Below are 27,480 nucleotides of genomic sequence, written 5' to 3'. Positions count from 1 at the left end.
AGAAAGACTGAAAAAGTATGTCTTGTTTGGAAGAACTGCCAAAATATCTTTTCTCTAGAAAGAAGGCAGCACAGCTTAGGTCAGCTGAGATTTTTTTGAACAATGTCCTTTGCACAGATGAGACCAAAGTGGGCGCGTTTAACCAAAATACACAGCGCCACATTTCGCAAAACCCCAAAACAGCATATCAGCAATAACACCTCATACCAACGGTTATGCACGGTACTGAAGGAGTGGTCTTGTTGACTTGAGCACCTTGCAGTCGTTAAGTCCACCACGGACTCCTCTGCATACCAAAGCATATCAAATGTAAGTCCATCTCTCTGACAGCTAAAGCTTGGCCCAATCAAAGTCCAGAACTTAAAACGATTGAAATGTTGTGGCAGGACATTAAGAGAGCTGTGGATGAATGCCCACAAACCTCAATGAACTAAAGCAATGCTGGAAAGAAGAGGGGACCAAAATTCCTCCACAACAATGTGAAAAATCGAATTACTAATACAAAATAATGATTACTTCAAGTTATTGCTGCTAATGGTGATTGCACCGGCTACTGAATCATGTAGTGAAAAGTTTACAAGCAGACAAAAGAAAACTGTACATTTACTAATCACTGTACTGAACTGCTGAATGCCTGTCTGACAGATCACCAGACCATCACAGGAACAACACAGAGACTGTTAATTCACATTCAAATCCATACCTACAGCCTAGAACCTCAATTAACCTAACATGGGAAAAAACAATCCAGGCACAGGGAAACATGCAGCACTGTTATGCATTTTCAGCTCATAAGTACTTGTGCTTGTAACAACATACAGACTTAATCTGATGAAAGCAACTGATGTGTTGACTGGATCCTTTTCCCATTGATAGCCACTGATCTAATCTGACATCAAATACAAACACAATAATGATTTCCAGGAGCACAAAAGAGTATGAAAGCAGCCCAAAGCCATGATACACAAAAACATCCTGACTGTGTCTTGTCCTTGTTGCAGCAACATGAAAAGCTAATGTGATGTAAGAGGAAAGGAATCTTGGTAAAGTGAAATAATTTAGCAGAGTATATATCAAGATTTTTCAATATAATGTGGAAAATGTTTAATAAAAAACATGAAGATTTGCTTTTTTTGTTATGTTGGCAGGAATCCACTGCCCTGAGAATGTGCTTCATACTGTAGTACTTGAGTTTGAAATTTGTGATAAACCAAATTAATAGCAGGACCAAACCATAATGGACGGAAGTACACATGCTAGAAAAAACAACATTAAAAAATAAAGGTGAATTAATGATTGGTACTATATGATGTTCTTACAGTTATTCTGAGAGGATGGATAAAGAACATTTCTAGAAGTTTTTGGATCATGGAGGTCGTATATGTATGTTTAATGTACACAGATACTATTTATTAGTAGAAAAATACTATTTACTACATGTGTGGCAAAAAGAAAAAGGGTGATCGGTGGATTCTTACAGAAGCTGGCAGATTGCTGGTTGGCTGCAGACTGATGTCCGACATGGAGATGCCTTCAGGTTCTGTCAGAGCCTGAAGAGTGTGCACATAAACACAGCCATTTATTATCAGTTATACTCACAACAGCTTTTGTGCTATTTGGGCCTTCAGGTAACTTTTACTGAATGCAGACCCGCCCCAAAAAAGGAGGAAAACATGAGGATCGGTCCCTCTCAAATCAGCAAATTATTAGAACGTCTTCTAATTAAGCAGCCCCAATTGCATAAAAAAAGTTTTAAAGTCGGTCTAAATATGGGTATATAAAACCAGAATTGCAAATATTCAAACCACTGGTAAAAATATATTTTAAAAATGGTCAGACAACCCACTTTCAGACCATTTTTTTGCACTCAGAAAATGAATAACACAAAAACGATCACAGATAAATTCCTAAAATTTTCACTGGTCTTTCTTGCCATGAATATTGAATCAGGATCTGTAATTTGAGACAGATACATAAAATAATCTACAAGTATTAGCTCATTAAAATATGAACAAAAAGGCCATCACTTCTACAATTTAACATATTTGTGCACACACACTAAACTATTATTCTTATTTAGAATTTCTGAATATTCGTCTTTATAACATGTGAAAACGTTATATTTCACAACAATGCAAAAAAGAAACTCATAATTTTTTTTTTTTAAGTTTGGACATATATTATGATTGCTATGAAATTTTAGCTTCATATATCATAGATGATATATGAAGCTAATACATTTTATATATCTATAAATATCTATCTATCTATCTATCTATCTATCTATCTATCTATCTATCTATCTATCTATCTATCTATCTATCTATCTATCTATTTATTTTTTTATTGCCCTTTGAAATCTGAATCAGTGTGTCATCAGAATGTCTCAAAAATTATTAAAAACCCTGTAATTTTCAATGCTCTTTCTCACCATCAAAATTAATCCACATCTTTAATTTGAGCTGGATGCTCATGATGTCTCAGTAAAACAGCAGGTTGGCTAGCTCAATAGGAAAATGGAAGAAACAATTCAGTCTTTATACTTATCTGTTCAAAGTAGTCTTTTACTTAAATTTTATTATGTTGACTGATGCTAGGCTAAATAACAGGACCTTGTTTAATTCAGTGCAGTTTAACAGCACAACAAACTATATCAACAAAAATAATCGTACAATTAAAATGCCAGCCCTCTTAAACACTCTCATAAATTGAAATTGACAGTCATGATGACTGTGTATAGGTAACAGTGTGTGAGTGTATATGTCATGTAAACATGTATACAAACTACTGACTAAAGATGGAGGTAGCAGTCAGGGGCTTTCTTCCACTGCCAACAAGTGCAGTACTTTTAAACACGGGGCCGCATCATGCAAACTGTGGATTAAGTCTGAAAGTCCCAGATTACTGGATTAGTGTTTGCACCCTCTGTATCAGAGTCCTCAGTGAACCTGACCTGCGTGGCGGTTTGCCTGCATGTGTGTGTTTGCATCATGCATACATGTGGATTGCTTGTATTATTTTTATTCCTGTGAACTAAGATGATTAGAGGGAGACGGAAATGCTCCATATACTGCATGTCCCACATAAAAAGACCTGTTGCTATCACTGGCCTGTCAACAGCATGAGGCTTTTTTTCAGGTTTTTATGAAACAAATAAAATGTCTGGGCGACACTTGACACAAGAATGTGAGATGATACTGAGGAATTATTCAGAACAAGCTGTTAAATAATAAATTGTTGTTAATTAGCTTCTGAACATGTCAGAATTGAGAGGTTTATAATTTTTTTCCTACACCAGCCAATGAGCCATTAATTTCTAAACACTAAACATTAATTTATTTTAATTAAAAATGGTTTAAAATGGTTTATGAGTTAAAATATAGATTTTCATGATGATTCAATTACATGGTGGTTTCAGTTGCAACACTGGGTAACACAGGACAATGGAAGCTCTCAGTTTAAGGTGGTCTTGTGCATGTGAGTGCATTAAGAGTGATCAATCATAAAAAGATCAGTTGGCTTCTGCCACTTAGTTGCCAAAAGCTAGAGCAATCGCTGACAGCTGGTGTGGATGGCCTCCAGTACCAGAAACTATTACACACCTGGTAACTTCTGTGTACGCTGGGTTTCTTAGTTTGTGAACACTACCATGCAAAATTATCTGCTCGTGTTCAAATTTTATTGGACAAATTTTATGACATTACTCTAACATCCTAAACAACATAAATGCAAATTAAACACATGTGTGACGCTTGAAGGGGCTGATAAAGTGACTAAGTCGATAAAGCTTAAATTATAGATGTGATATGAATGAAAACTAATGCTGTGTTTATTTTTAAGATACTCGACAGCCAATTTCACTTGCTGCCAGCAACTTCTGTCATTTTTAGTTAGGTCACAGCCAGCTAAAAATGACAAAATGCCATTGGATGCTGATCTTCACTAATAAAAGACAGAGAGAGAGGGGGGGAGGAAGGCTTACAGAACTGTGATTGTCTGGTGGGGAGGCTCAGGCATTTAGTATTTGAGGTCACATGTGGGTTAGCACAAATTACTCATAAACTGTGGATTTTGAGCTGTCTGTCAAAGGATGTGTGAATGGCATTGTGAGGGCCGCTTTATGCTGTCTGTCCACATCAGAAATCCAAAGTGTTTATAGACGTTCTAGGCTGACATGTTCAAAGGCACAGAGAAAAGCAGGGTTTTATAGAGAGGAGGAGATGCAATAGTTTTTGAAAATGGTCCATTCCCAGTTCTGCAATCGTTCATGTGACAAAGGCATCAACATTTGACTCCTTTCATGCCTTCCCACAGCTATGTTGTTCCCTAGATTGAATTAGAGTATAAAACCAATATGATGACAATACAAGTATTCCCCCATGTACAAGAGAGATGGACATCTAACAAATGAAGGGTGTGTTGAGAAGATAGTAGGGGTGCTTCGAGGATGGAGGAAAGATGCAGAGGATTAATAATGTACTAGTGACAATCTTCCAAAATAAAGGTGATATGACCAGAAGGGAAAGGATTAGAAATGGGTATGTCAGAGGAAGATAGAGTTAGAGATGGTTTGGACATGTGCAGAGGAGGGATCGTGGATATATTGGGCAAAGAATGTTGAAGATGGAGCTCTCCAGCAGCAGAGGAAGAGGAAGACCACAGAGAAGATTCATGGATGCAGTGAAGGTAGGGTTAACAGGGATATGACAGGATGGAAGCAGACGGTCCGCTGTGGTGACCCCAAAAGGAAGCAGCCAATAAATAAAAAGGAGAAGAAGAAGAAGAGGATGCTAGGCATGTTCCACTTCTTTAAACCATGGTGGTATAACTGAGTCGTGACCTGGGTACTCGCATGTGTGCTTTTTTTGGTGTTTGTTTATGCTCCTTGACAGTTTATTACTCACAAACAGATCGACTTACAGTATGTAACTATGACAACCACATGGATTGACCCACAGGTGACTTCCAGCCTTTGAATCAATAAATACATTGATGGAGGTTAAACTTTTGGATAAAACCTTCCTTTGACTTCTTTATGTGCTGTAAACTGTGAGAGTTTATAGTCCATTTAACAGCCTATTCGTTAGAAATTTGCCTGCACTGTGATCTCTTACAGCTGTTCATTTACTGAGTTTTGCAATTAAAAGTGGCACTTTGTGGGGTGCTAATTTAGCTCACTGGCTTGAACAAGCGACCCATATGCCCAGGTTTGAATCCGCTCCAATGACACCCACTGTTTATCTTCCCCTGTTCTCTATCCTCAATGTCGCTGTCTTCTCCCTCACTGTCTAAAAAACAAACTTTATGTGGGTTTACATTCACTTTCACTTGGCTGTTTACACCATATGTCCCTCAGTGGAGAAACTGTGAGTTACATTTTTGTCACTAGTGATAGAGTAATAATGCAGAGTTGTAGACATCAATACATGCTGATTCCAACATGACACTCTTTTCTTCATTTTACTGTATTTCTGATGGCAGAGTTTATATGCAGGTTGATTTTAAAGTAGCTGTGATCACAATAAAGTTCCAGACATGAAGATTTCAGACTGAGACAGTTCGCAAATGTCAGCTTCAGAGAGTCATTTAAAAGCAATAGCAGTCCGTGAGGTACTTGTTCTTTATGAAATTCTTTCTGTGGTTTGAATTTGTTTTAAAAAGTCAAATAAGCTGTTCCCATTGGTAACCAGACAATATGAGTGATACTGAAATGCAAAGTCAAACCAGCAAGATCAGCGTTATTTTCTGGCACCACAGAAACACAATTACACAGTCCCTGGTCACAACATTGAGTTAGCCTGGATTTTAAGTGGACTCCCATCAATATGTCCTCTTTAAGTTACATGCAATTAAACAATGATGACATCGACGATGTCTCGAGCTCCCAAACAACAATTTAAGAGGATTTAGATCAGCTTTAATGGACAAACAAGAAGCAAAACCTTCCATCAAAAGTATCATGAAAATATTATAAGAAATGATCGCCTGAGTCCTATTTCACCCCTTTTTAACTCTATACTTCAGAGCTGATTAGAGCTGTGTCCAAACAGTTGTGTCAGTGAACGAGTTTGTTACGTCTGAACCAATAACAGGGACATCTGGTCACAAGCAAGCACAGAAGCAGTTAAACTGTCATTCGACGGGTTGTGTGCTATGAATTCATCTGCAAGGGAAAGACTTTCAGTGCAGTTTTACTTAGAGGGAATATTCAATACAAAGTACCTCAACAGTGGTGTTGTGTCAGCCGGCCATTGTACACCCATTCAAAACTTCTTTCTACTTCTTTCAGGAGCCAAACATAATTTGCAATGACTCCCTACCTTACTCTACAGATTTTACCTTGTGCAGCTTTCTTTCCCAAAATAAACACAGGCTGAAGGCTTTTAATACACTGAAGGACACTGTGCAGGTGATCAGAAAGAGACTTCCACTTATTGAGCACTGAAAGGTTTTTTCAAAGTGAACAAGGAGATGAGAATGAAGGGGAGACAAAGCTAATTAAAATCAAGTAGACTGGAATCATGGAACCTTTTGTCGTGTTAGCAGCAATACCTTTACACAAGTGAGGCTTTTATACTCACAGTGATTGGTGACAGGTGACATATTGCTGGATCAGTGGCGTTGTGAGCAGAGGTTCTCTCGTACTCTGTGTTATACCCTCTCACCTTTGACCTCTGGCTAGCGTGACGCACCTGTTTGGCATCACCGGACAAGTGACGACTAACAGGAGTTCGAGAAGAGTAGTCTTCCTCCGTGTCTGAGAACTGGGCCTGAGATGGAAAAGGACTGAAATCAGCAATCCATATTTTAAACCTTTGTACAAGGACATAAAATACAAAACATATTAAATATGAGCCACACTCACTGATTCACTCTCAGACTGGGAAGAGTTGTGAGTCCTGCTGGGGCCTTTGAACTCTGACTGGCTGGTGAGGGTTGATCGGCGGATGGACTGGAAGCTGCTGCTGCTGAAACGGTCTCTGCTCTTCATACACAGCAATACCCCGAGGTAAGGAACGTACCTGCTGATTGCTGACCTGAACGAGACAGAGAAATTTTCCAATCCATAATTGCTTTTTTTTTTAAATTACATGATAGTGAAGTGTGGGGCTGCATGACATCCTTACAAGCTGAGCTGAATTAGACAAATGTTGGCTTTTAATTAGGATGTTAAAAAGTTATCAAGATGAGAATACCACAAAAAATAAAGTAGTCACGAGGCTTGGCTCCTTAAAGTGTGGTAAATGGTAAATGAACTAGATATATATATACAGTATAGCACTTTTCTACACTATACACGTTTGATTAATGCTGTGCATTTAAGGGGTTGTGGTACAACTACCAAGACTGCCCATGTTGTCACTGTAGTCAGCATGTTATTTTTTCCTTTATTTCAGTGTACTACTCTTTTACTACTATTTAATTATTGCCTTACTAATGCATTTACTACTATTCAGTTTCTAGTTGCTTCGGTGATTCATGTAACAACACAAAACAAAACCAAATAAGCTGTTTTCAGCCTTATTCACTTGGGGGTGAGGGGTGGGGTAGGGTTGTTAGCAGGTAGCTTGGCATGTTTGATGTGGTTTCACCTGGGATTCTCTCCCTGATAAAACCTGAAAGGGATTTTTGTCTCCTGCTGGAACCTTTTGATTGTTAAGCGAATGTGCCAACTACCACACAAAAGCAGGATCAAATAATAAACAGTGGTAATAAAATAATGATAATAAATTATAAAGTAGGTTGAGGCTGATGTTCACCCAGCACTTTGTAGTGTATTTAAAATCAACACGAATTAGCTCCGTTGCTAAGGTGCAGAATGAATCCCCATGTAAGGATTAGCTTTAAACTAATAATTTGATAAGGAGCAAAGTTATGATAAAATGGACATGACGAGTACTTTAAGGGAGACAGGATCATAGTGTCTGCTCAGATCAAGTTTGCTTGAACTTACACTCATTAGTGCGTAGGCTTGTTCATGGTAAGCATGGCAACAATTTTAGGGGCAGCTGTAAATCAGGAGGTAGTGCAGGTCATCTACTAATTGGAAAGTTAGTAATTCCAAAAGTTCCAAAATACAAGGATATTTGCTGCCAAATGTCCTCGTACTACTGCCAAAAACAAAAGTAAGCGCATCGTGTACATGAAAGTATAGCCTGCTAATGAATATTATCAGAATTTTTCCCCAGTTGAATATTTAAATAAATTTTTACAAAAGTGAAGTCATTTGCATTCTTTTTCATTGTTCATTTCTTGTACAGATTTTGAATTTCTGCTTTTACCACCCCACAAATCCGAAAATATGGTCAAAAGTCTGAAAAATAGGATTGGAACTGAAATGTTCTACAGAGTAACATATGTCCAAATCCCTCCAAATTGTTATTGCATCAGACTTTCTTGTGGGATCGGTGTGTATGTGTGTGTGTGTGTGTGTGTGAGTGTCATGTGTTGCAGGAGGTTGCAGGAGGTGCCGAACACATGGCCAGTGTTCTGCAGGGATATTTAAAGCCTGCTTCTGTAGCTTTGGGCTCCTGCTGCTCCTCTTCTTCACTCCTGTGACAGTGACTGTGCTGTCTTTGCATGTATTGTATTGTTTTTGCATATATATCCTATACAATACACTTAGCAGCCCATCCAAGCACAATTTCACACCACTGATACAGACATAAACAGGTTTGCCACCTATTTTAAAATATCTTTGCTATCCATATTCAGGTGGTAGTGTGACTCCCTTACTTGACCGTCTAACCGGTCGTAACACAGAGTATTGTGTAATCATCTTTATTCAGTAGTATTATGGTACCTTTTCTCAATCTTGCATTCATAAAAGCTGTTTTGGTTTCAAGCTTTGGATGCTACAGAGATTTGTAAATTAAAGAAGGTTTGTAGCTTGTTCGCAATTTTTTATATTAGAATGTGATTAAAGAAGTGCAAAGGAGTCACTGGGAGTGTCATGCGCCTCTGTGCGATGGCACATTTACCCTCTGGTTATTGTATTTGATCATCTTTATTAACCTGCTTTCTAGCACTCTCTGTTTCATGCAGAGTAGTGATTAGCTATGAAGACTCATCTGCTTGCATATGAAGTCAGGATGGTTGGAGTGCCTCGTTCTCTGGTCTGACATTGGCCTCCTTTGACTTCAGCTGCTTAGTAAAAGTTCAGTATTCTACTGAGTTGAATGTTGTGGGTTGTCTTGTTTTCAGTTTTAATTTCATTAGTTTGGTCTATTAACACAAGTTTAGATAAGGCGATTTAATCGAATCACACACTGGGTGGGTGGCCTTCAACCTTCTTTTGTTTGTTTGTTTCTGGCGCTCCAATCTCCTTTATTTGTCTTTTTTAATGTTTGTTTTTTGTATTCTTCAAAATTCTTTGAACTGTAGAAACTTTGTGACATCGTATATGCTGGGCTCCTTAGAGATTTGTAGATTTTTGGGGGCTGACCTCTCACACCCAAGCTAAAATTATACCCTTTTAAAATGATTAAAGAACAATGAAACCTTATTCTGATATAATGTAAACCACACATGTTAATCATTCTGTGGTTGTGCCATCGGTTAAAGTATCAACTACTGAGCAACATCTTTGCTAAAACTCCAAAAATAATCTCCCTTTCTAATCAGAGCTGATCAGATGTAACTGACTATAGACCGAGGAAACACATCCCAGCCATTTATATGGGTGACGATGACAAACCTGGCAACATAGTATCAATTATGCACACATGTAGAGAGAGCAATACCAAATTTGACACACTCTCAAACCAAATAAGATGAAATATTTACTTGGAGAGATAACTAACACGAGCATGGAAGCAGCTAAATTTGTTCTTTAAAAAAGTCTGAGGCTGGGGGGGGGGGGGACAGAGACAACATGAACCTTTACTGAAATACTTCAAAATGATTATTTTGTATCTTTTCTTTACTTTCTCTGTATAACAATTATACTTCTCTGTCACACTGCTTTATTATTCCTTTTTGTAGTTTGATGTTTTCTTTCTTTTCTTACATTCTTACTGTGGTGTGCCATTGTGTACATACTGAAGCTGCAAAAAGCTTTTTACTTTTATGTCCTTAATTATTACTCTGACACCTTGTGTAACGTCTGCCTCTTCACCGCTGTTGTGTGCGAGGAGATTGAGAAAGAACACCATTATTTTTTAACTGTTACTGCAGCTACATCCTACCTGTATTTAGGATGTGTTATGGCGTATATGATGGGGTTGTGGATAGCTGATGCTTTGGCAATCACAGCAGGAACAGAGTTCATATAAGGAGTTAACAAGTCTGCGTACCTGAGAGAGAGAGAGGGAGAGAGAGAGAGATGAGACAGATGGTGGCAGGAAGAAAAATGAGACAAGGAAATGAGACACATTTGTGTGACAAGGGCATGGGTGGGCGTGTGTTGTCTTGTGCAGAATTAGTGCAGAGACACAGGACTGGGACACACAGTTGGGCTTGCATTTAGTGCTCAATTCATCCCTCACTTCACCCCAACATTTTCTTAACTGCTTGTTCAGCCAGGGTCACGGTGGGCTATACTTCAGGTGACACTGGGACAATGATGGGGTACTTCTTGGACAGGCAGCACAGTCCATCGCAAAAGAACAGGCAGCAGGTAGTTGTGTCACTGTCCACCTGATCAATCCAGTATGCAGCCTTTCCTAGTTTCTTATTGGTCTACCAAGTATTGAGAGAAATATGGTGGTTTGGAACAAATCTACTTAAAAAACAAAGGTTTGGTTCTGTCATGCATGTGTATTGATGAATACTCTGTTCTAGGTAACCATCACGGGAGTTCACTTCCTACAGGAATATTGACAGTCTTGTTACGACTAAAACCACGCAGCCATGGATAAATAGCTTTTGGCTGAAACAGCTTTAATGGCATCTTCAATCATAAACTCAGTACTTTATTGTGAGTAAAGTGTTCAACTTTGGGGGTTTTTCGTCCTAATGGAGAATTTTAGACGTCACTGGACTGTGAAAAAAGATGTCTCTTTAGCAGACACTGACACACACACTTGTGCACGTACCCAGCAAATGCAGTGAGGGCTGTGCAGGAATAAGGGGCCCAGGAGATGACAAACAGCAGGATGACGATGAGTGCAATTTTAGCCATCCTCCATTCGCTCCTCATTTTATGGAACCTCTTTGCAGAGTCTCTGGTCCCCTCGCAGTTGATCTTTGTTATCGCCCTGTGATGCACAGACACGCCCACCACCAGTAAAAATAGTTATCGAAAGCCGTCGTCTATAATAAATAATATAAATTGTAATTTTACTGTGATAACAGACCCTCGTTTGTAATTCATTTTTATGGCTAACTTGTTGATATTCACACAGCTGTGGGAGTGTGTCACAGGAGGAGACCTTCGAGAATAATAGCCATAAATGGTGTTGATGTTCGTGTGTACATGAACAGTACCAACCGCGTTGTGTGTCGAATGGCTCTGAAGATACAGCAATAGCAGAAAATGATGACAAAGAGAGGGATGAAGAAGACAAAGGTGAAGAGCAGCATGGTGTAGGAGCGGACGGAAGGGGTGAACGTCATGTAGTCCCAGGAACAAGACGTCATCAGACCCTCCGGGACGTAGGCACCTTTGGGAGGACATAAACTCCTTTGGTCATTTTCCACATCATTAAATCTGACATTTCTCTCCTGCCTCTTTGCTCCTGAAAAGTCTTTGACTTCATACTTCTGCATTTTGAACATGTTTGTGCCTACTACTTCAATAAAGGGCTGCCGGTAGAGTATGTGAGTCTTGTATGAAGGGAGTTTACTATATGGCCAACCTTTTACCACATTGATTTATTTTGTCTATTCAGTGGACAGAAAAATGGAAGAAAACACTGTTTTATATAAGATGTATGGAAGGAAATCCATCCTATAACTGCTAAACACCTAAACAACCTTGAAGACAATGAATGAAAGAGCCAATAGCCTTTGGAAATACAGGTAACAAAGCATAAATAGGGAATACAGAATTAAGCTGCATTACTGGTTTGTACTGTTTATGTAATTTATCCTCTCTCACTGTATTTTATTGGAGTCACTGAGATATTTGTTTGAAATCCTGAAGAGGTTTTTTTGCCATTGTTTGTGGGGCTTTCCATTGATTGTCACTCCCTGAGACTAGACTTGAATTTGTAAAATGACCACAGCTTCTTAAGAATGCATAACATACCAATGGAAAATCAATTAAGAGCCTTGCCATGGTATACACACTCCCTGGTGGTGGTGGCACTGGATAAAGAATGAGTCAATGCACATTCAAGTCAAACACATCTCCCCTGTGGTTCCACTGTTTCTGGCACATGGTCCAAAAGCACCTTTATTTTTAATCAATCAGCATTAGTGACACGTTCGAGTTTACTTTTATTTCCAGCCATGGTTATGTTATGGTTAGGCTTAATAAGAAGCCATGTTGTAGATTTTAATTTAAAACCTTCAACCTTTTCAGAAAAAGCTTGGATTTATTGAGATTAAGAAAAGGGAGAAGGCTTTCAATGGTGCTGCCATGTAACCCATTTTGTACTACCACCATGGAGTCCTTTGTGGAGGCGACATCATGCTGTGACAGGCTATGGAAGTGTCTAAATCTTACTGTTGTATGCATTTATTTGTTTTTGCTTTTTCTTGCCCTACACCTCTATCAATCATAATTGCTAGCTGTATTTTGTTGTCTTAATCAGTCCTCCCACACTTTCTGGACAGGCCTAAGCTTAAGTGTCTATGATTTTAATAATGTAGACTTGTTCTTCATGGGTTGCAGCAGTTGCTTTCACAGCTGGAGTTGTACTTTGTGATACTTGAACAAGATGTGGACAGAAATACCCCTCCCCTAAATCAAAAACAGTACAGGAAAAGCCAAAAGCTAATATGAGAGCGATGGCTCAAACACAGCTCTGTGGTGGTACGCACAGCTTTGCAGACCATTGTCTACATGTTGTAGCTGTTTACTCTCACCAGGTGGCAATGTCACAAGCAACCATACTTCTGCTTGGGATGTTGTTGGGCCTAGCCAGAGAAGTTACATGCAAAGAGCTAAAATAGTGAAACAGCTAAAAACAGTGGAAAGTGTCCACCATCTGTGCCTCTCATGTTGAACTTTTTGTCTTAAATTTTTTTCCCCATTCTTCTCTTGTTTGTATTGAACTCCGCTGTCGCTCCTTTTTCTTGTTATGGTCCACTTTTCAACCAGTCAGCGTTTAACCTTCGCATAGCTTAATCAATGTTAAGGTGTCAGGTCCTTGGAGGACTGCACACAAGCATATTTGCATTGGTAGCATCCCCCTTTGTGTGTACTCTGCAAATGCTAGTACCTTCACAAACAGATGCAAATGTGGTACCATAAAACACGTGAGGCTGCAGAGCCTCAGTAAAACTGTTCCACTATCATATCCATCAAGTGTTTTAATGATTCACGTGAAATGTTCATTTTTTTCCATGCTGAAAAGGCAAACCAAGATCTCTTTGAAATAATGCCACACTTTTCATCAGGAAATACAAATGCTGCCATTAGTTAGATCAGTTGGAAATAAGTAGCTAGACAGAGATTCAAAAACTACATCGCTATATCTCACTGATAATCATTATTAAACATCCAGGTCACTGAATAAAATTGTACTCACTCCAGCCAAAGAAGGGCGGCAGACTCCAGCCCACTGAATAGAGCCAGGCAACAGCCACAGTGGTGAATGCTTTCTTACGAGACATCACCCCGAGGGAAGCCAGAGGCCTGGTGATCACCACGTACCGGTCCACTGCAATCACCATCAGTGTAATCATACTGCAGATACCGAAGAGAGCTCCACAGAAGGCGTACAGCTCACAACCTGGGTAGGAAATGTCAACATGTGCTCATGTTAATGCTGACCACATCTGATTGTATAATCCCAAATAATTGTAGTAAAAACTACAGTGATAGCAGACAAAGTGGTTAACTCTCTAACTGCAATGTTTAGTTAGGTTTAGCTTTCTATTCCTAAGGGAAACTTTTTTGCTGGTTGACCATTTGAGATCTATGCTTCATAGTCTATACAATTGGACTGTAAGAATTTCTTAGAGTCAAGTGACAAAAACTGCATTCTTCAATTACCACGTGAGGCTTGCTCCCTGTTGAAATTCCCAGCTATTAATAATCCAAAAAAGCATGGTACAAGTAGGAAAAGAGCTAAAAGCTCTGCAGCTTCATAACATGCAAAGTGTTCAGTTCCCTTTTTATAAATGTATAGCACCAATTTGCAACAAAAGTTCTTTTACAGTGCTTTATCTTATATAGGCCCTATAGTGAACCCTATGAAGAAGAACTTTGCAACAGTGGGAAGGAAGAACTTCCACATCACAACCTAGCCATGAGGGCTGCAAACAGATGTACTCCTCGTGACGGTCTCAAGGCAGAATAAATGGAGAGAGTTGCATCAGGAAGAACATTTGGTATAAAATAATTGCCAAATCAAAAATAGCCATTATCATGCAGGCATTATTGTGTTAGCAATGACAGACACGAGTGCTGTTGACCGGCAAGGTGCTTGTTGTAACTAGGATACTGCTGAGTAAAGAGAAAGAGGAGACAGCGTGTTTGAAGGAAGGCTGGAGGAAAAAAGGAAGAGCACAGGGAAGGTTTTTGGATGTTGTGAAGGAGGACGTACAGAGCGTATGAAGGAATAGGGTGAGATGGAGGCAGGTGATTGATTGGTGATGGAGCAGGTGAAAGATAAGGAATGTCTTAAGGGTCGCTATGACTAACAAGTGGATACCAACACAAGCAGCAGTAGGTAGTAAGGGAACCTCACAAACAGGTGGTTGACATCATGATGGCTATTTCCATCTATTATGTGCAGTTTGTTGTCACATGCAGTGTTAGCATGAACTTCATTGACATTACAATTATCACGGTAAAAAAAGACCCAAAACAGTTTATTTAAATAATCTGATTGGCACTTAATTTCATGCTACATTTCGAAGTATAATGAGATAAATGAGATATGAAATGCTGGAAAAGAGCTCTAGGTTAGCGATTACACTTAACATCATTTGCAGACAAGTGTATGTGGTGAATTAGAAATGAGAGAAAATGTGAGGGAAATAGAAAGCAGGGAGTGTGAAACCTAATGTTTATATAATGAAAAATGTGTCAGAATATTTTAACATGCTGTCTTTTTTTAGAGAGACACATTGTTGGCATATTTACACTTAATGTATCCATGAGGAAATCTAATAGATACACTTGTGGAAATATATTCATGCAGATGACACGCATGACAAACGACAAGCATTCACTCATCATTTCATCAGCTGTTTTTCCTCCAGGCTGTAGTTTTGTAATTACCATTGACCTGTCACACGTCATATAATCACAACATCAAGTCCAAGCATATGACAAACTCTGTGTTGGCTTTGTGATGAAACTCAAACAAATGCCGGCGATTAAGGCAGTTTAATATAGTGTGCATCAACACATCTGTGTGTGTGCGTGTGTTCAAAAGCCAAATTTGCTGAAGCTAATAAATTCCAGACTGGTTCACAATAAACAGCAGATGTTTTCTGAAGAAGAACAATATTTTTAAGTCTTGAGGCATTTGCTGTAACAACAATGCTGAGAGCATAGTGAAGTCCAAATGCTTTATAAGAGGGGAAAAAATTTATGAGATTGTTTTTATGCAAAATGTGAAAATATGCAATAAAAACAGACATTTAAAACTAAAAACAAAATAATAAAAATTGTCATTTGCATATGGTAGATAAGTTAAACTACAACGTCCAGTGAATATCCAGAAGAAGAAAAAGTATGGCATGTGAAAGCATCAGATTCATTAGAACCAAGGTGGACAAATAAATACATTCAACAATTTTAAATGCTGAATAATCTATGATATCTAAAATGTTTTGCAGTGTTTGGAATTTGGATGGAGCTCATTTAATTATGGCATCTTGTGACACTTTATCTTTATCCATTTTCTTTGTCGCTTCACCAAATAATGTTGCAGGTGTGCAGTAGCCAATCCCTGCTGATACTGGGCGATAGGAACACCCATCAGTCAATCATAAGGTTTCCACACAGAGAGACAGACAACAATTCACTCTAACAACCAGCCAACAGCCCATCAAATGTAAAACCTGCTTGCTTTGAGTTTCACTTCATTTGCTCTTCTTGTTTTCATTTGATTTTTTTTCCCTAGCAGCTTATTTATATCACAGGATACTCAAATCAAAATATACCATCAGTCACATTTTTCATATTTCTCATATTTAAGCCCCTGGATTCATTCATTCATTCATGTATAAAAACATGTCACAAACACCAGTAAAAGCTATTAAATCGATAACAAGAAACTGAAAAGCCTTGATAGCTGTATAGGATCAGTCTTTGTGAAGCAGTTTTAAACTTCAGGTGATAGCTACATAGCCCTAAACTATAGCGACTCTACACCCACACTTGTGGGTAAATGTGTTAAAAATACCACCCAGTTTGAATGTTATCGATCTATTGACTGACACAAGTAGGTGGTCTCCTACAATCTTGTGAAAAACCAAGAACACCCCATGAATTAGCTGAAACACCTTTAACAGCAATAACTTGAAGTGATTGTTTTCTGTATAACTTTATTAATCTCTCACATCGCTGGTAAGGAATTTTAGCCCGTTTGTTTTCATGGGGTTTGCATTTGTCTATTCACTGCTCTCTTAAGGTTCTGCCACAACACTTCAGTCTGGTTACTGGTGCTGACTGTTAACTGTTATGACCAAACATCATTACTTTGGTATCATCTGTCCAAACAACATTGAAGACTTGTGGTTTGCTTAGTGGCAAACACTCAGCATGTTATCGTGTGCAAGAAATTAAATGTGCTATTGTTTCTAACATTTTGAATGTTGCATTTGAAAGCTTGTCAATGAATGTGTGTCAAATATAAACATACTGGAATAATATGGGTAACTTCAACCTCTGTGGTCTTCTAGTAAATCAAATCAAATCTATGTGACATCATTTCATCAGTGGGGCAGTGTTTGCCTCACAGCAAGCAGGTCCTGGATTTAAATCCAGCAGCTGGCTGGGGTCACATTATCCATGGGCCTGTGTGGGTTCCTCCTGCTTGTTAGGCACATTGGTTACTCAGTGTCTGTGTCTCTATCTTAGATCTATCTTAGTGATAGACTAGTGAGCTGTCCAGGGAGTACCCTGCCTCTCAGCCCAGGATGGGCAGGGTACCACATTGCTACCCTGACAAGCGATTAAGAAAATGAATTAATAGATGACATCATTTCATTGTGTATAATTGTTGCCTGAACTGAAGAAACCAGATGGTCACTAAAGTTTATTCTTTGAGGAAAATCAATGTCCCTGCAATAGACAGACTGACAGATCATCCACCTAACCTCCTAAAACTGCCACTCACAGAATCCCTAGAGCAGAGGTTGGCAACCCATGGCTCTTTAACAGCTAAAGAGCCACATGCAGCTTGCAAACAACAGATTACAATTCGGGCTAACCCTAACGCTATTAATAAATGTACTCCATGTATTAATTTAACCTCTCCCAATTACATCTGTCATGCATCTGCTCTAAGGCACAGAAAAATCCCATTATTAATTAATGTATTGAGATTTTGTTTAAAGGTACAGTGTGTAACATCTTGCCACTAGATACCAGTACATTACAGATTGCACCCAAAATAAAAACAGCTTTCTTACCTCTGCCAGGTCAAATGCATAATCTTAGCTACTGTGTCTGCTGTGGGACAAACACCTCTAGCCATTGTTCATCTGCAGTGAGTGTAGGTTTTTGGGCCACTGTTTACTTCAGCTATCAATATGTGTTCCGGTATATTTACTTCAGAGGAGACTATAAAACCTTTTGAAAGCAATCTGATATGAGCTGATGTATCAGTGAAGCTCACTTCTGACCAGTGACACCAATCCTGAGATGAGTTGTTGAGTATATTTGACACTGTTAGCCAGCTTTCTTTGAAGTGGATCTAACATTGATGGACTCTGGCTTGCAGCAAATAAACTCTCAATGATGTGAGAATGTAATAAAATTATTTATGTGTTTATCAGATGGAAAATGTAATCTTTAGGACACTCAAGCCTAACATTAGCTTTTATATTTTCTTTAGCTTATAACCAGCTGTTGTTGTTTAGCTGGCTTGTTGTTAGCTTTCTGCTGACAATATGTAATTGCAAAAATATTGAGAACAAATAAGCATGTTCATGCACATTGTCATGTCTTAAAACCCTGATTTAAATTCAAGAGATGAGGCTTAAGCTGACGAGAAAGAGGATGAGGAAGAAGAGAGTGCAATGGTGGGGGAGGAAATAACCGTGATGAGAAAGCGATGATGAAACTATACATGTAAAAATGTCAAAAACTCATATACAGTTTAACAGAGCTATCTGTAATCTTTAAAATAAAATAAATGTATTAAGTGTTCAATGTATGTGGTCGATTCTCTAGCCACATACATAAAACATTATTACCAAAAAATGTCCACCTCACTATATTTAAGATGATGGGGCAACGATTTGGCTTCAACAAACAGGTGCTCACTCATATGTATTTTTAATGGATTCATTTTATTTTATTTTAGAACACATTAGGTTTAATTTCACATGGATATTCTATTCACGTGAAATTATCTTAAAAAATGACTTACTGCACCTTAAAAAAAACACACATAAATTGCAAGACTCGCCCGGTTTACTTGCTTTATTTTTTCATTTCATAATCTGAATCTTGTTCTGTCTTTTACAAAGGATAACTGGGTAGGAGGATGGCCAAGGCTAGAATTTAAAAAAAAGGAAGCAAACGCCCCCCTGCAGTAACCACCGCTGAGACTTGAGCTCCAGCTCTGACAGCCATTGGCTGTCTTCATCAAGGTCAGGACACCTCCTGAAGGCGCCTCGACTACCAGTGTTTGATCAGTGGAGTGTGTTGCCTCTTTAAAAACCTCTCAATACGACATCTGCTAATGAATGATACCTCCCTCCGAATGCATTCATGTAAAACACGCTATCATCCTGCACATCTGATTATGAGTAACCCTACTGCACAGTGTTTTTTATTTTAAACTGTGACAGAAAAGCAATCATACGGGGTGACAGCTGTGTTTCTGTGTGTGTATCTGTGTGAGAACATTCACTGAACTGTATGTCACAATGAAAAGGTTAAGGTTACAGGTGGAATTCAAAGTGTGCATGCCTGCACATATAAAAGACTGTTTAAAGTCTGTAAAGTCTGTAAGTGCAACATGTTACGTAATTGAGTTAAAAATGTTAAGCTTTGTATGTGCACAGTGTTGCACCTTTCTTCCCAAAGATCCAGTGTTTGTGCATGCTGTTGATGAAGAAGATGGGCGTCTGCGTGAGACACATGAGGAAGTCTGTGACTGCCAGATTAATAATGAAAATGTTGGATGGTGTCCTCAGGCTTCGGCTCCTGCATACAAACATAAAGCTGTCATGCTTAATGAACTGGGAATAAATAAGTCACAACATATTCTATTATCAGAGAGATATGCAAAAGTAACTGTGGGACATTCATTTAAATCAGTCACATAAGCAGAAAAGAAATACCTGCAAAAAGCATATATGACCAGGAAGTTTCCCAGCAAGCCTGTGATGCCTACAGCAAGGATGACAACACCAATAGTGTAGTGAGCGTGGTCTGGAACATCTACGGTTGGAAATGGGTAGTCTCTGACCATGGAACCCTGCAACAGGACAACAGGAAGCAATTGCTTTTAATTCATGAAAGGACAGTGAAGAATTCAAAATCTAAAGAAAAACTGAAAAAGAAAAGGAAAATAATAATTATTGTAGTAATTGGGATGATTTAAATCTCATTAAATCTTAAATGGAGAGGAATAGAAGCTTGCAGTGGAAAGGAAAACAAAACAAATACTCATGTAAAAAATGGGCTTAAGCTGTTATTCAGCTGTAATTAATATAGACAACTATGTATACAGTAGGTCTTGAGCCACCCCTCATTTAAAAAAAAAAAATTGCTAGAAAGGGGCAAATGGGCACAAAATGTGCCAAATACATTTTTTGTACGACCACCTACATTTTTTAACACAGGCTGAAATCTTTAAAGCTTTCTTTTCATTTCTTTAAGAAGTCTTCACGAACAGTTGCCAAGGTTACTTGAAGGACAAAGCTCTTCTTTGGATGTTGGCTGCCTTTTGTTCCATTCTCTGTCAAGACGATCCCACAATGCTTCAAAAATGTTTAGGTCCGGGCTCTGAGGTGGCCATGCTTGACTGATAGTGTTCTATTGTGTGTGTGTGTGTGTATGTGTGTTTCTTTTTCTTTATCCAAGTATACTTTTACTGCATTGGTAGAAAGTCATTGTCATGTTAAAAAAATGAAGCCACAACACTTCTTTCCAAATCGTATTGCATGGTTGATCAAAATGTTGCTGCACCCTTTTTTTGTTCACAATTACATAGATTTTGACAAAGATCCCCAACACCACTGATTGAAATGCAGCCACACACCATGACAGAGCTTCCAGCGTGTTTTACATATGGCTGCAGACACTCAGTGTACATATTGGCAACAATTTGGACTAAACATCTGTTCAAATTGTTGATTTTTATTGATAAAAAGTCAGTGTTGCCACTATTTTTCAGTCCAGTTCTTATGTAGTTTGGCATATCTCCATCTTTTCTCCCTTTATCTCTTTTAAAGACGGACTGGTTGACAGTGTCCCTTTTACTGAAACCATTTCTGGTGAGGCTTCAGTGAACAGTAGATGGATCAGCTGAGGGGCCAGATATCCGCTGTTAAGTCCTTGCTAGATGTTTTTCCTATTTCTTAAGAACGTGACTTTTAGATGCTGTTCACCTGCTGTAGATAGTTTTTTCTTCTTCTTCTTGTTCTTTTGTACTCCACTTCTCTAGCTGCCTTCATTCTTTAAAGACACACTGCACACCATGCTGACATATGCACCAAAAGGGAATTACTTTTCTTGTGCAAAAATACAATTTTATGCCCGTTGAACTGTTACCGTTTGCAGGTTAAGGAACCAAATGCAGACATAGGAGACAGGTGGAATAAACAAAAAGCACACCTTCATTGGTGGATAAAAGTTCAATAATGAAGTCCATAAACACATAAACTCCTATAAATCCAGCAAGAAAAGTGACCCAAAGTAGCACACTGGGAGACTAAACAGATGACTTAACAAAGGACTAAATAAAGGACTAAAGGATGATGTAGTTGTGTATTATCTATTTATAGTCACGCACAAAGAGCCAATCAAGGGAATGAACCACAGCTGAGGGGAAGACACAGGTGCACACAATCAGCACAGTCTCAGGGGAAGATGTGAGACTGAATACAATACACAAGAAAACTAGACAGCAAAGTAAAACAGGAAGTGAGTAACAACAATTAAATCAAGAAACTTGGACACAAAGGTAAACTTGACACGGGGGGTCCTGCCCTAATTGATATGACTGTTGGGATTCTGTTTTGCTATGATGGGCCATCAGAGTTTAATCAACAAATACCTTAATTGAATTCTGTATATCAATAAATCATGTTCAGTTTCTTCTATTGATCGCTCCTTATTGAACTTTAATATAATCAAGAACTGAAACTAAGAACCTAAAATGGCTGAATCACAGGCCATGACACAAATTACTATATCTTTGCTATTTATGACAGATTCAACCTGATTGTGTGTGTGTGTGTGTGTGTGTGTGTGTGTGTGTGTGTGTGTGTGTGTGTGTGTGTGTGTGTGTGTGTGTGTGCAAAACGTGACTTAAGTGCCTTTCTTTCTTTCTTTCTTAAATAATCCATAGGTCAGTGCTAAATGACTTTAAAAAGATAAAATGTATTCCTCTGAAAATGGTCAGCTACGTGGACTAGACTAAAAATGGGTGGAAAAGCAGTTTTGGTCAAATCCATGATTCAGTTCATGCCAAGGGTGGCTATGATTTGGTCAGTACTAAGTACCTTAACTGATAACATTGCATTTGCACTTATCAGGCAAATTTGTCAGTGCATCTTCAAAACTGGATGCACACACTTCCCTTTTGACTCTCCCTGTGTTTCTTTTAGACAGATGCACACCCACCCACACCCACCCACACACATATGCACACGGTCCCCAGAACTAGCTCTGCTGAACTAAATCTTCCTCAGCTGCCCTACCGGTCAACTGGAACACGCATATCTTTTTCATTAATCCTGGATGCCACATTTAAGTGTGCATCTGTTTTTTTTCTGCTTATTTGACATCTGTTTCAGCTGTTTTTTGTTTGGTTTTTTGCAGAGTCACAAGCTCTTGTTTTTAAATGGAGGAACAGTAGAGTGAGAAAATTGAGGCACAGTTATGGAGGCTAATGAGTGAAAATGTGGTGGAAAATGAAGTTTGCATGCATGCATGATGCTGTCATGAGGGATGCGTTGGATAACACAGTTCAGTTTTTCTCTGCTGGATCTGCTTCTCCTCCATGGCCACTGATGATTCCCAATTTGCATAATTTCTCACCTTCCTGACTTTTCCTACAAATCTCTCAATCACTCCTTTCTTTCCCTCTGATGTCCTCTGATGTCACCATTCTCCCAGTTTGAGCAGCTTAGGACCAGATTAATGCCGATCACATGACGAGGAGGAAGGAAGGAAACAGCGAGCTGCATAGCACGGAAGGCTCCTCGTCCTCTATGCATTTTCCTACGAGACTTACAGACTAAAATGTTAGCTTTATACTCTTGATAGTTAATATGTCTGTGAACGCATACTAAAGCCAGACGCACCAGCATCGCTGAGTTTTTCCTCATCGCTGAAAAACAGCTAATACAAATGTAGTGGTCTAGTGACTGTTTAATGAACAGTGAGATAAGACAGGCAAAGAAAAATAAATGAAGTGAAGCATAAAATTAAGATAAGGGATATATGAGATTGTGAGAGACATCGAAGAAGAGGAACACGAAGAAGAAAAATTATAGGAGTTGAATCTGAATGAAATTAAGACATTTCTTTTGTTTTTAATAATAATAAAAATAAGAAGAACATAGATGCTCATATTTATATCAGTATTTGTTTTATTCTGATTGGGCGCTCCATACAAACAAAATGTTTGAACAGCAGGTGGGTGGAGCTGCTGTGCTCACAGACAGAGCTGTGTGCTCCAGATGACCATATTAGGGATATCCCCTCTCTTTGACAATGAGCGAAGAGTAGAAAAAACTGAGCTCTGAAGCATGAGCTTTTGGCTCACACCGATTACTTACAAATGCTAACCTCAATTTTGAAGATTTGTTTAATTTGAAAATGTGAAGTTGTAACAGTCTGTACTGACAAAAATAAGAAAAAGCACTGTAGGTCCCTTTTAAATTTCTGTAAACATAAAGAGTTTTCAAGCTCAGTATCTTCCCCACACACATGCACAGGCACTGATGAATCTGTGTGCAAAAATTATTAAATCAACATCCCTCTGATGCAGCCATATATGATAAACATAACTGCAGGAGATTCTATGTTTTTATTAAAAACAATTCTGTAGCCACTCAGATATCAGTGAGCTATAGACTTCTGCACATATTAGGAAATAGGAACCATCTCTTATATTTAAAGAGGATCTTATAGTCAGTTCTATACTATAAGTTCATCTTTAATCAAGCGCCTTTGATGCTTTTGTTTAGCAGTTCAGAAAAACAATATTGGCATAATCCCTTAAAAGATTTTTTCTGTGAGTAAAATATCTGGGTGAAATCTGGTTGTCAGGAATTAATAAAATATCATTTAAGAAAATTAGTTATTGGATTTTGTTTTGTGTTGATGTTAGTGCACTGATGTGTGTTGGACATTCACAACCACAACTGACCAACAGGCTGCTGCAAGGAACGTCCATCCAGTTTTTAAAAAATATGTTAAGGTTGTATATTTGCACAATTAAAACCTCATATTCTGGAGTTATTCTAGGGCTTGGTTGACTTAACTTTAATCATGTCCTGTCACTCCCATATCTACTGAATGCAAACATAAACAAATAATCAGTAACTGCAATCCAGCAGCCTATTCTATCTCTTTTAAGTGGTAATAGCCTTTTTTCCTTCAGTTGTTCTGAGGCTTAACAGGATTGATAAATGCTGCAGTAACTGCTCAGCTGATTATCTGCTCACTGAATCTGCCACACCTCAAGAGCAAGTTGTTAATCAGCCTATCAACATGTTGGCAGAGAAAAGGTTGTCTGCGTCTACAGAGGCAAACTCTTGTGTTTACCAGGTATCAAAACACGATTACAAAAGGCCACCCACTCACTCATGCTCTATCATAGTCTCCTTTTTAAGACACAAAGCCACATGCACGTATCATATCAGCACTCACACGAGCTGTGCTCAAATGTATGTGCATCCATGCGCACTAACACGCATGGACATTTTAAACTGGCTTATGTCCTTGTAGAGATTGCGGATTAGATAGATAATTAACAAAATGCCACAAACAGTGGAAAGAAGAAAAGACAATCCTAGAGAGGAAGATCAAAATGAAAACCACATTTTTATCCGGAGCAGAAGATCCCATCTGTTTCTCCAGAAGCTACCCCCAGGCACTGCTCTGTTATCAGCTTTTCCCAGCACTCCCGTGAACACCAGACCACATAAATACAGTGGTTAAAGCCTGCAAGTCTGAGCTTCAAATTCAGAATCCAAACTATACCATTCCCACTTGTTGAACTACATCCAGTGTATCACTTCACCCATGTGTTTCTCAGTACATCTTTAAATCTCCTTTTATAAATCATTCTTAGTCAAGGTCAAAATGGGCTCATGTGGGGCAAAGTTAAACAGTATCTTGTGTTCTATATTCAGTACACACAGATCGTCTAGACGATCACGATGCTACAGATCTGTTTAAAGGGATTTCTTGGATGCGGTGGGTAAACTAATCCTACTCTGAATCAGAGAGGGAGACAAAGAGAAATAGAATCTGATATATACTTGAGGCTGGGTAATACTTTCCAGCTTGAAAATAACTGTAAATAAGGTAACAGAGGATGACAGCGAGGTGTGGACGACTTTAAAACAAATTTCGAAAGCAATTACAAGAAAACAATTAAAATTACTTATCGGTTTGTTTCCATGTGCCTCTGTGCGGACAGAATTTACGGAAAAAAAACAAACAGTAAAGTTACGTTAAGTCACCTGGAATATTAAAGAACTGTTATTAGTTATTAAGTGGATGATGTCCCTGCAAACTGGTATATGAGGACTATTATAAGAAAACTACACGAGGAGCAGGTTCAAATTGATTCGCGCTCTCACCACAGAAGTTAAACATAACTACACCCACAGCATCTCTTTACAGCCTCAGCGGAGCAAGCCAGAGAACCACCGGTGATGACGGGATTTGCGCTGCGCTCCTGCTTTCATTCAGGTCCCGCGCTGAATGAACAGAGCGCAGATACGCATGCATGGGGAGGATGCCGCGATTCATTCATTCACAGAGAGGTGACACCTCGCGCACTCTCACTCTCAAACATCTCACGTTTTCTGAATGAAAAAAATAGCGAGTTCCTTTGCCCGTTTTTTCCCCATTTGGGTGGGTTGGTTCACATTTTCGCCTCCTTTACGCATCGATGCAACGCGCAGGGGCTCTCCAGTACAGTCGAGGGATAGTCATTTAAACAAGAAAGGAGAAATCAAGAGTTGTAGCGCGATACTTACAGTTGTAGCCATCGATGAAAGCTCCATGGGCCGGCGAGGGCTGATGGAGGTGATATTCCAGGGTGTACGGGAAGTCGGGTCCGGTGTCGGGAACACCGGTCCAATTAGGAGCTTAGAATCCATTAAAGATCCAAGGTGGTTAATGGAAAAAATAAAGATGTGTGTGTGTGTGATAAAGTGGAATTGTCAACTGCTGATTCTATATATGAGGTGGTCTAAGAGTCTAAGTGGCCAGTCATTATTCCTACCCTGCTTTCATATCCCACTCTAACAGAAATGTGCTGTTAGTACAGCAGCTGTTGATAGGGTGGGAAAGACCTGCTCTCTCTCTATCTGTGCGTGTGTCTCGCCCAATCCCTTCCCGGGATTGCCTCGGAGTGTGTCAGTGGGTCTGCATATGTACAGGAACACAAGCGGGCTTTAGTTTTTGTTTGTTTATTTAACTTCGAGGAATGAGTGAAGTAGTGTTTCTCCAGATTTGCCTGTTTGCACAGCTTCTCTTCCTACTCCCTCCTGGGTTGGAATTATTATATGTCGTTCCTACTGGTAAGAGTTAAAGTAAGAAAAAACTAAAAGAAGAATTATTCACTAGATTGTTAGCTGCCTCCTCCACATATGGCGTTGAATGGTCATTTATTGCTTTTCTTGTTGGGGAGAACCAAGTTTTATGTTGGCTAGCTACAGCTCGCAAAATACATGCATTTAGGTAATATTAAGTAAAAATCTGTATTTATTGCGTTGCTGAGAAATGATTCATTGTGAATGACCCAATTGCAAACACTAAAGAATGAAGGGATACATTAATCGATGAGGAAAAGAAATATGTATTTGAGTTGATCTTGTTAGATTTTCATTCTAATGTTGTACTTGTAAAGGAAGTGAAGTAAAAAAAAAGAACACACAAAAATGAAGTATTAAAGAAATATGATGACTTAGAGAGATTTTGGGACTGCCTCTTAACCTTCTCATTTTTGTGTCCAATCCTACTGTGAATCACACTTGGAATTGTTTGGATTTACTGGCTGGTTGGTTTCCTGTAAGCACATTCCTGTGCACTTGGGAAATGGTGAACTAAGGAGGTGTATTGCTGTCATTAGCCTAATTAGCTATGACTTACAGATCATTGTTTCAAGAAATATTTGTAAATTGCAATTTTATAAAGAAAGCGATTGGAGGCTTGCTCTGCAGTTGCTTCAAAGTCTCTTCATTGAAGCCTTTTAGCTTTATTTTGCTATAAAGCTATATTTCTTTATTTTATTTTACTAATGTCACTAAAAGAGTTGTTGTTCAAGTCTTGAGCTGAAAGATGAAGCCAGTGCGGAAGCCCCAAAAGCTGAAGTTTATCCAATGGCCATTTGAGGGTAGCTCCAAAAGTAGGTGCATTCACACAAAGTATAACATTAAAATGCCCAACTACCATTTAAACCAGTCTTGATCTCTATAAATAGTTTCTCTCTGAGTGTAATTGTTAAGCTTTGGATTGTGGCCATGTGCATGGCTGCCACTGTGGCAACACCTAGCTGTCTACTATTGGCTTCTGCTAATTCAAGTCAATGAACTGTGCCACTCAGCTGCAGTTACTTGTGCTTTTGGGATCAGTTTACTGGAATTATTATACATTATAGAGACAATATGTGATTTTTGGTGTGTGCACTGCACCCATATAGTTTAGCCAGTGGTATTTATTGACTTGGCATGCAAAGCAAGCAGTGCTTGTCCAGTGACATCTAGTAGTAGATCAAAAGAAGTTAAAAACAAAGTGAAAGCAACCTCTGTCCTTCCATGTCAAACAGC

At 38.8% G+C, this 27,480-nt stretch overlaps 1 protein-coding gene across 2 annotated transcripts in view; it reads right to left on the bottom strand.

The window, feature by feature from the left end:
• The window catches only part of LOC102294816 (melanopsin-A), a 33,989-nt gene extending 7,752 nt beyond the window's left edge, over positions 1–26,237 (bottom strand). Inside the window, exons 1-10 of one of the 2 annotated variants that reach the window (XM_005943903.2) lie at positions 25,687–26,236; positions 19,582–19,718; positions 19,311–19,444; positions 13,638–13,841; positions 11,432–11,603; positions 11,037–11,198; positions 10,188–10,295; positions 6,866–7,037; positions 6,582–6,770; positions 1,479–1,550 (exon numbers count right to left, since the gene is read on the bottom strand). In XM_005943903.2, coding sequence (XP_005943965.1) covers positions 1,479–1,550; positions 6,582–6,770; positions 6,866–7,037; positions 10,188–10,295; positions 11,037–11,198; positions 11,432–11,603; positions 13,638–13,841; positions 19,311–19,444; positions 19,582–19,718; positions 25,687–25,809 — 1,473 coding nt within the window. In that variant the 5' untranslated portion in view covers positions 25,810–26,236. Of the gene's footprint in view, positions 1–1,478; positions 1,551–6,581; positions 6,771–6,865; positions 7,038–10,187; positions 10,296–11,036; positions 11,199–11,431; positions 11,604–13,637; positions 13,842–19,310; positions 19,445–19,581; positions 19,719–25,686 lie in introns of both variants that reach the window. The other variant, XM_005943904.2, reaches the window with a different exon arrangement.
• Between the last annotated feature and the right edge of the window lie 1,243 nt (positions 26,238–27,480).

The sequence above is a fragment of the Haplochromis burtoni genome, unplaced genomic scaffold (assembly GCF_018398535.1).
Source record: "Haplochromis burtoni strain Fernald_Lab_line unplaced genomic scaffold, NCSU_Asbu1 Contig_278, whole genome shotgun sequence".
In the NCBI taxonomy this organism is placed as follows: domain Eukaryota; kingdom Metazoa; phylum Chordata; class Actinopteri; order Cichliformes; family Cichlidae; genus Haplochromis; species Haplochromis burtoni.
Note: the sequence above shows the minus strand (reverse complement) of the source record. Positions and strands in the feature narration are given on the sequence as shown.